The following is a 9,839-nucleotide window of genomic DNA, read 5'->3' on the forward strand; positions in this document are numbered from 1 at the left end:
ATATATGGGCTTCTGCCCAGTAACAGTGAAATAAGGAAGGTAGGGTTTAACTCTATAGGCATTGTTAACCCTATAGGTCCCTACACTTGTGTGTCACGCCAGATGGCAAACCTTCCATGTAAGTTACACATTTTCTCAGTTCCACCATTTTTTTTAACCCATGCAACTACATTTGACTTGTGATCTGTCCAACACTGTCCTACACAATCTCCCTTGTAGTAGAGCTTTTACACTTGAGTTGCAGTAATATAAAGCTACTCAATCATTGTCCCAAAGACCTTGCAATATTTCTGCTCTTCTGTGTTAATGGTGTTTGGTGCATTATGACCAAAGATAAGAAAAACATTAAAGCCTAGACTTAGTCAGATGCCAACATTCACAATAATTACTTGGCACCTGAATGCCAAGAGCTGTAGATTTTACATTTCTGTTTTCTGGATTGTTCAGGCACTTGTGATTCACTAATCAATTGCTGCATCTTTTGACAAAAGTGTATAATAATATAATTAACCCCTTTTCTTACAATGCCATTTCATTTTTGACATAAGCAGCTATTATTTTTTGGCACATTACAGTTTCTTATTTCATATATTTATATAATTTGTCAGTTCAATTAATCCATTTATTTTGCTTCCTAATCTCTTTTAGTCCATTTGTTAAACCAAATACAGGCATTTGTAGCAGCAGTGTAGTAAATGTTAATGAGACCTGAGATAAAGGGTAATTGTTCCTATTTTTCCTTGTGGGGCACAGCTTCTGACCCTGACAGTATATGGTGAAATCCTGTTACAAAGATAGAGTTTTTGTAGTTTTCTAGAAAGGAATTTAAAATATGATTTACAAGTACTGCAAATACCTTCTTTTATGCAAGCACAGAAAATGTCAGTAAATTTTCCAGCAGCACATTTGCTTCCCAAAAATACACAGCTTTTTGCAATTTTACACAGTGTTTTTAGGCAAGTTACACAGTGCAGGCTCACAACAGTGTTCCTTTAAGCCAGCCCAGCCCTAGCACCTCCCCTGGTTTCCTATGTCAGATGAGTAGCCCAGTTGTGCTGGGGAAAGTTTTTCTCACTAAAGAGGTACTGGTATTGCTGCCGCCCAGTAGGGCAGCTACTTGGAAAAGGGTGACTTTGCTAATGAGGTGAGTGGATATGCCAGCAGACACATATCTGCACAGTACTGTGTGTCCATATGGGCCAATACTGACTAACACAGAGTTAATAAAAGGACTGCTGCCTGTATTTGCTTACACCCATAAGGAAGCAGTTACTGCCATGTGTGTGTTATTTTAGTGTGGGTGGTTGAAGAGGAGCAGGAATATACGCAAGTCAACACACGGTTAGCTGGTATGGAACAGGCTGCACTTCCTTGTGTCTCTCATCCCATTATTATTTGTTTAATCATTTTTAAGACCTTAACCTTAAAGAGAATATATACCCTATTTATGAATAACCTTTAACTTCACTTTATCTATGAATGTTTAGTAAAAAATATTGATGTTATTTTACTCAGAGTGACTTATTTATCCATTTCTGTTGATTTGATCTGTTTGATTTGTTTATTATAGATACTAGTGAAACAGTGGCCTCTAAAGACTAAATTGCCTTTACCATGGCAGGATGCATCAAAACATTTTGTTTTCATAATTCCTTATTATAACTTCTGTTATATGGGGACCCTTGGAGTATTATTGCTGTGTCCTTGGAAGGAAGCAGCTTTTGAAATAAGTCTGGCATGTAATATTATGTAGTTCCCAGCTCATAAGGGCTTACATTCTAAATCATCATGCACAGCCTTGAGTTTTCGCAGCTGCCAAACAACTCTCAGCATTGGAAGCTCAGTAACAGCTAGGGGGCTGCAGGCAGCATACCCCTCATCTCAGGGGTAGTGCTAGAGAGGCATTTGGTTAGAAGGAAACTGAGAAAAGACAGCTGAGAAATTAAACTTTAGTGGACTTAAATTTAGGGCAATGGTGTAAGTTATTGGGCACCACAGAAAAATCAATTAAACTTCCATAAACATACATTAAAACTACTTATCAGTCAATGTGTTGCTGCACCCCTGTATATTCCCTTTTAAAGGGACTGTAGGAGACTACAAATATCCCAGAGAGTCGTTGGATTTAACCTATATTTTTCATTCAGGGTCATTTAAATATGCAACTTTGAGTCTTTGGGTTTATTTCTCTGTGTTAAGAAAAACACTTAATCGCAGGACAGGATGAGAAGGTTTTAGCCGATATGGATGTGTGGAGTATATGGCACCTCTCATCCATTCTGTTCATTATAGTAAGCCACAATACAATAACGTTCTTTCCTTAGGTTACGACAGTGCCTTGTTGGTTTAGCCCTTCATTAGAAACTTACATGGGAATGAAGCTTGAATTTGCTCCTATCAATATTCCCCTGGCCCGGAGGTTGCAGACAACTGCTGTGTTCCAGTGGGTATTTTCCTTTCTGTTACTAGGTAAGGTCATTATTAAATATCAAATATGCCCTTAGGCTTTACTGCAAAATGCTGCAGAAATTGCCTCACATGCATAGGCAGGGAAACAGCTGGAAAGGGGAAAAGCAGCCAAACACTTGGCTAAGGTGATCTCTTGAGAAGACATGGGTTTCTTCATACCAATCCCAGGCTCAGCAACTCACTCCACTGCTTGTGGCCGATCTTGTGACCAGTGCTTACACAGGGCTGGCCACATTCAGTGTTACCTTTATCCCACTTTGCACAAGAGATTAAGTGAAGTTATATATAGTTTTATGATATCGAATTATGTGTTTTATTTCAATACATAGTTGCCAACTATCCTTCAGGGTTGACTCTGTCCCAGGAAATCTTTGTCCTCTAAAGTATCATGGCATTTTTAAACTGATAACAAATAAAAAAAAAAAAAAATTATTTTAATAATTAGCAACTATAACAGCTATCTGGTTGCTGGGGTCCTTCTAGCAAGAAGAAGGCAAATAATTCAAAAACTATAAGAAATAAATAATGAAGACCAATCTATAATTTACGAAAAGTTAAATTAAAGGTGAACCACCCCTTTAATAAGTATCCTGTAGACAATATGAAATTGGTCCTCTATTTTTTGTGATTTTTTTAATTAATCAGCTTTGTGTTCAACAGCTCTCTAGTTTGGAATAACAGCATTTATCTGACTGCTAGGGTGCTATGTACCCTAGCAACCATGCAGTGGATGGCATGGAATAGGAACTTCCTTATTTCTTTTAATAATAGTTCCTCCTGTAAAACGGTCTACTCTGATGGCTAAATATGTTGCCTAGCTTGTGACAGAAAAATTTAGCAATTACAACACCCATTTCAGTCTCCTCGCTCACTGTTATTAGAATGGTGCAAACAATTTTGTATTTGGAAGTGTTGAACTGGATTGTTGTCTGTTTTAAAACCAAGTCAACTATGTAACTATGTATAATCAGCAAAAAAACACACTATCCTGAAAAAAGGGTGGCTAAAATCGTCCTTTCGTAGTAGGGACATAGTCATGACTCATTATATGTACAGACAGAGGGCATCACACTGTAGCTGTCACATGCAATCCCCTGGTCTATGCACTGTTAAGGCATGCAGCTTCAAGTACCTTTTAGCAGCCATGAAGCCTAAAGCACAGCTCAGTGAGGGTAATGGTGGCTGTCATTCAGCATCACTGCACAGCAACTGTGACTCATTTTTCCCTCTCAGAGAAATCATTGGTAACTCACAGCCTGAGTAAATGTATATAAATAATTATTACGAAAAACTGATGGGTCAGTGTCACAATTTAGCCAAAATATTTTTGCAATAAATATTATATACATAAAACTGTGCATGCACTCTGTATGCACACAATAGATGTATATTGTTGCTGGTTTACTCCAGAATGCTGGTAGACCAAGCCCTGCCATATGGGTGCTTCTAGCCACTGGTCCACACTAAAGTGGAAAAATGCTGGTTATTTTTTTCTTTTCTTTCTTACACTTTGCCTTATATTTGTTCCTTATTGTCTCTCTGCAGCACAGTGCTGTATAGGGATATTCCTCTCTCTGGTGCTGGCAAGATTATGGCTCATTTTAGCACTATATGTTCTCTGGCTGTACCTCGACTGGGAGACCCCCCAGGCTGGAGGCCGAAGGTGGGAATGGGTACGGAACTGGACTGTATGGAAGTATTTTAAAGATTATTTTCCTATCCGGGTAAGTCAAGGCAGTACAATTACATATTTTAGGGCCCTATTTGTAAAGCGTCAAAATAGCAACTTTTCTGTTTAAAAACACTTAGCCTTCCTAAAGCGGGTTATAAATTGAAAGATCTGCTTGTTTGGCAAACAAGACAGTTTTCCCTAATGTTGGATTGATCCGTTCAGATTGATGGAATGCAGGCTGTCGACACGAGGGCCACTTCCTCTGCCTGATTTTAGGCCGGATATCGATTGGGTAGGTCCATCTGAGGACCCCATGCACGGACTGATAAGCTGCTGACTCGGACTGTATGGCCCCCTTTAGTTGGCTCTTCTATAATTTTTCTATCAAAGTGATGTTGAAGTCATTGCAGAATTGAGAATCCATATTAAGATTTCAGTAAAATACTCAAATCTAAAAAACAAATAAAAAATGTAACAAAACTATAAACTGGTACTGTACTGCTATGTCTATAATGTTATTCTCATTTAACCCAAAAGAAATTAATTTGATTTTAATTAAAACTTGGGTCTCTGTTTTGCTAGAAATGCTTCCCACGTAACAGGTGATATATTTTATGTTAATGGTAGAACTAATATGTTATTTAAACGGATGTGATTAAAAAGAAATATTCACCTTAACCTTCACACTGATTAGTTCCCTCATGTGGCAGAATAAGTTGAGAGTAGGAATAAAGGTGGTGTCTGTATACTTTATTAATTGTCTTTATTTTAATTTAATTTTCTTTTTTTTGTTATTCCAGCTTGTGAAAACATGTGATTTAGATCCACAGCACAACTATATAATGGGGTTCCACCCACATGGAGTGCTTGTCGCTGGGGCCTTTGGTAACTTCTGTACTAACTACACTGGCTTTAAGGAACTGTTTCCTGGCCTAACCCCTTACCTGCACATCCTGCCATTCTGGTTCAGGTGCCCATTCTTCCGAGAGTATGCCATGAGCGTGGGTAAGAAAATGGAACAGCCATTGACTGATAATGTGACTTTTTGTTTCCATTTAAGAACTCATAATAAGTTATGTGAGCTTAGATTTGTGATTGACAGGGAAGCACAAACACATCTGATCATAGTGCTAATTGTCTATATGAACTGAAGAATCTGTCATAAAAGATATTGTTCACTTAGCCTTAGTTTATTCTTTGGTTTGTATTACTGTTCAGAGCTTCAGTTTACTTCAGTTTTAGAACCCTTGCCATCAAACTTAGGATTCAGAACCAAAGAATGACATGTGGTGTTTCAGCTCTATTAGAACAACCCCACAAATAATACTGCAGCCTGATAAGGTACATAAAGTATAAGTAAAATGGTAGACAACCTATGATTCGAAAAGGGCGGGAAGTAGAAGCAAAATAATCTTGGGACATTATAAACAACATAGTCTTCAGTCTAATATTTACTGCAGAAATCCTATACATTTTTTAGACCCTGTTAAAATCATTGACAGAAAAATGGAGACTAAATCGTTATTGAGAACACTGTATCTTAAATATACTTAAGGATTATTCCCTAAGAGCTTGATGCAATAAAGATATTGATGAAATTTCAGTATAGGTCAGGTTTTGTTTGACACCTGAAGGTATTGTCTTGGTCAGACACATTGTTGATACTTACGTTTAATGCATTTGTGATATTTTTGCTCCAATATATTTGCTTTTTCACCTTGCAACTATATATTTATAATATATAAAGATTCCTAGTACAGAAGTGTGTGCATTGTTTGTTTATTTCATATGTATGTTTGTGAAGGCACAGGGTACTGGTGACATTTAGAGATGACACCTTTGACAGGCATGTGTATAAATTTTTAAATACACTAACCCGGTGCTGCTCACATATGGGGATAGGGTGTCTCCCAAAGTGATGCAATCTTTGGAATTAATGCAATCTTGTTCTCAAATTAAGTACAGTGTTTGACAAGGAGGACAGAGGACAAATATTTTCTTGACAGAAGATTTTTCCTCCTTTTGATCTTTTTAACCATGTTTTCCCTAGCACGGTTCTGTGGGAGAATCTAATGGTATGATAAGTATTGCAGTATATCATTATGGTAACCACACAGTACTGAGATGTATAGTTCAGCAACATTCTCCCTAATACATACAGTTTTGCAGAAGCGGGTATTATTATTATTTATAAAGCGCCATCAATTTACGCAGCGCTTTACAGAATAGAGGGGTACAAAAGACATAACAGTTAACATGTACATATAAACAATTCACAAAATGGTTTGCAGTTGCATTGGATGAGGATCGGAGACACTAGGGGGAGGGCCCTGCTCACAAGAGCTTACATTCTAAAAGGGGATATTGATTTATATTAAAATATTGTATCCTTTTGCCGTAAAACACATAATATAAGGGTAATTCATCAACCAGACAAGTCTCTTTATCAAGCCATACAAGGATTGGTCTTACCCAACTTTTTATATATTTGAACAAATATTTTAATGTATGTGGTAGGTATACTTTATTATTTCTTTAACTGTACTTTTTGCTGATTTAAATAATTGTACATGTATATATTTCCCTGAAATGGTTATAGGATTGGTGTCTGCTACCAAGAAGAGTGTCAATCATGTCCTGAGCAAAGAGAATGGTGGCAACATTTCTATTATTGTCATTGGCGGAGCAGAGGAATCATTGGATGCCCATCCTGGAAGTCTAATCCTTCACATCCTGAAGAGGAAAGGATTCATCAAAGTGGCTTTCAAACAAGGGTACAATTTATAAAGAGAAAAAAATATCCTGTCTATAAAGAGGCTGTATATTCACTGTAATTTTCTGTAAAGGTTCAGTTAAACATTGCCATAGGATATTCTGCACAGAGACCTAGATTTACCTATCAATCTAAGCCTCTTGTAGAAGGGGCATGTATAAAAGAAGCAGAATTGTTTCCTTTATGTGCCTTTTGTTTTTATAGGGCTCATCTGGTACCAGTGTTCTCTTTTGGGGAGAATGAATTGTTCCAGCAGGTGCCAAATCCAAAGGGATCATTCCTTCGCTGTGTCCAGGAGAGGCTTCAGAAGATCATGGGGTTTGCTATGCCACTTTTTCATGCTCGAGGAATCTTCCAGTACAGCTTTGGCCTGATGCCATACAGGATGCCTATTCATACTGTTGGTAAGTATGTTATTTTGGTTAAGGCACAATAAGATCTCAATCAGAACAGTCCTAGTATTTAACTTGGTGATTGTTTGTTGTGTTATCAATGTCTTTGTTCTCATACAGTGGGTCGTCCTATCCCAGTAAAGCAAACATTACATCCCACGCAAGAGGAAATTGAATCACTCCATCAACAGTACCTCAGTGCATTGCGAGATCTTTTTGAGGAGCACAAGGAAAGATATGGTATCCCTGAACACGAATCCCTCATATTCACGTGACCCTCAGAAATAACTTGTCATATTTCAGCATTCACCCTGTGTTCCACAGTCCAACAGGAACAGCTGCGTTACCTTAAAGAAAAGGTCCAAAATGTTGATAATGAAATCACTGTTTTTGTGTTTTGTAAAGCATCTATCTCTCCATAGACTTTAGTCTCAAGACAGTGTCTAGAAGATTCATGCTTGCAAAGCCCTCTATTTTGTTTATATTGCTTTAGGAAAATATACTAATAGGATATTACCATTCAGACATTTTATAGGGGTATATTGCAGATTGCGCTTTGCCTATAGAAGCCATTGTTCTTTTTGTCAAAATTTTCCCTATCACCTTATAGTTCCTTCTCACCATAGAAGCTTCACAATACAATGTCTTAAGGGTCTCACCTCCTAGCAGAGTCATGTTCTGTAATTGGGGGCACAGTCTGAGCCAAAGGGAATCGGTGATAGCCAAATGCAGTCAAAGGAAAACAGGCAAACACATAAATGGTTTACAGAACAAGAATATAACACTGTATTAAACATATCCATTCACCTGTATTAGTTTAAGAAGATAACATTTATCTTAAGTTGGTGTCCTTACTGTATAAACGAACTTACCTAATTTTTCCTTTTTGGAAAAAAATAAAGAGCCTTATTGTGATATACTAAGGTAGTAACACAAATAAGATAATTGGAAACCAAAGCAACTTCAGTAACACAATAATGCACTTTGCTTTTATTTGATAATAATACCTTAAATATTTTGTCACTTATTAATTAGCTGCCCTGCACTATTCAAGTTAAATCACATTTAGGCATTTTTGTTCCATTGTTTTTCTTTGGGTATTGCATAACACAAAATAGTGAACCCGGCATCAAGTAACTTTTGGATATGCACACTTATTCACCATTGATGTCGCTCTTAGTAATTATTATGAAAGATTACCACATCAAATAAGCCAGTCACATTGCAACCATTGCATTATCCACTTCTCACTGGGTTTCCAATAAAGCTCTGGATTTATGGAAGAGGAAATTACAGGCAAGGAAGAGTGAAAAGATATCTAATTTGTTCCCTTCAGTTGTTGTTGGACTACAATTCCGAGGTTCTGTTGAGGATACTGGGAACTAAACTTCAAAAAGGTCCATAGTTGTGATAACCTCTTATTACATTAGAACCCCATTTGGAGACTATTCAAAACACCTAAGATGTAGAACTCATTCGCACAACTCCCAATCGGGAAGGTTCGATCGTGTGCCGCATCGACTTGTTGATGTGGTCCTTGGTCTGACGGTGCTTACGCCTGCCATTGTAATTTGATCGATCAAATTAGCCCGATATTGCTCACCTTAGGTGGGCATTTGGGGAGAAGATCTTACCGTGTATGGCCAACATAACACCTTGTCCTAGGGTTTAATACAAATGAATGAAAAATTTTTTATAATCAATTCTGAGCTTTGTATTAGTATTTAGCTAACCTTTTCTTGCCAAAGGTTATTACAAATATATGAATTTATTTCAATACATATGTATGTATATATATATATATATATATATATATATATAATATGGAGACTCTGTGTGGATGTTTACAAGGAGGCTTTTCTAATCAACAAATATATATCTCTGTCTCTAAGCATTTCTGTTTGTCTGTGTGTTTTTTCACTAATAGGTTCTTTATAGAGAGGGTAACTTTGGCCTTCCAGCTGTTGCTGAACTCCCAGCATCATCAGTCAGTCCCTGTTGAATGGGAGGTGCAGTCCTGCAATAACTGGAAGGGTGCAGGTATCCTGTATTAGCTTGTTCATATAACATCATGGAAGCCAGGAACAGCACAACCACTACACGTTCTAACATTGTGGGTGCGGCTCACAATTCAGTTAGGACTGCAGATTAAATTTCACATACCATCACCATCATTTGTGTTCATAAAAGCTAATTCAGAATTTCTGTATCTGAGACAGATGTTAAAGTATTTGTCTTATGTCATGGGAAAGGAATCCTTTACTGTAACAAGATACCTCCCTTCCAGCTCTGACATCCAAGGGGAAGTAAGGACAGTCTGTAGAAGACAGACTGTGGCGAGAGGTATTGCATATAAAGTAACATCAACTGTATTCTGTTTCCATCTGCTTTGTGTCCCTTGCACAGCTGACAAGTCATGTACTACATGTTTGTGTATCAGAATACCTGACACCATGTGAAATAAATTTGCACAGACTACATTTTGCAGATTGTTTTTTTTTTATTTGAATTGTAAGATTAACAATCAAGGTAG

General features: G+C 37.3%; 1 protein-coding gene across 2 annotated transcripts; it reads left to right on the forward strand.

Annotated features, from left to right (window-relative positions):
• Positions 1–1,106: 1,106 nt before the first annotated feature.
• Positions 1,107–9,786, forward strand: mogat1 (monoacylglycerol O-acyltransferase 1). Of its 2 annotated transcripts, none has more exon segments than NM_001045737.1 (7): positions 1,107–1,144; positions 2,325–2,469; positions 4,015–4,193; positions 4,942–5,146; positions 6,741–6,915; positions 7,119–7,318; positions 7,427–8,225. In NM_001045737.1, coding segments are annotated over 6 exon segments (1,008 nt in total). In that variant the 5' UTR covers positions 1,107–1,144; positions 2,325–2,375; the 3' UTR covers positions 7,582–8,225.
• Positions 9,787–9,839: the final 53 nt, after the last annotated feature.

The sequence above is a fragment of the Xenopus tropicalis genome, chromosome 5 (genome assembly GCF_000004195.4).
Source record: "Xenopus tropicalis strain Nigerian chromosome 5, UCB_Xtro_10.0, whole genome shotgun sequence".
Taxonomy (NCBI): Eukaryota; Metazoa; Chordata; class Amphibia; order Anura; family Pipidae; genus Xenopus; species Xenopus tropicalis.

Excerpts from the sequence above, each read along its gene's own strand:
- mogat1 (XM_012970512.2), top strand. The coding sequence starts at position 2,370 with ATGGGAATGAAGCTTGAATTTGCTCCTATCAATATTCCCCTGGCCCGG. Across the intron at positions 2,470-4,014 it reads ATTTTCCTTTCTGTTACTAG|CACAGTGCTGTATAGGGATA; the intron begins GTAAGGTCATTA and ends GTCTCTCTGCAG. Across the intron at positions 6,916-7,118 it reads AAAGTGGCTTTCAAACAAGG|GGCTCATCTGGTACCAGTGT; the intron begins GTACAATTTATA and ends TTGTTTTTATAG.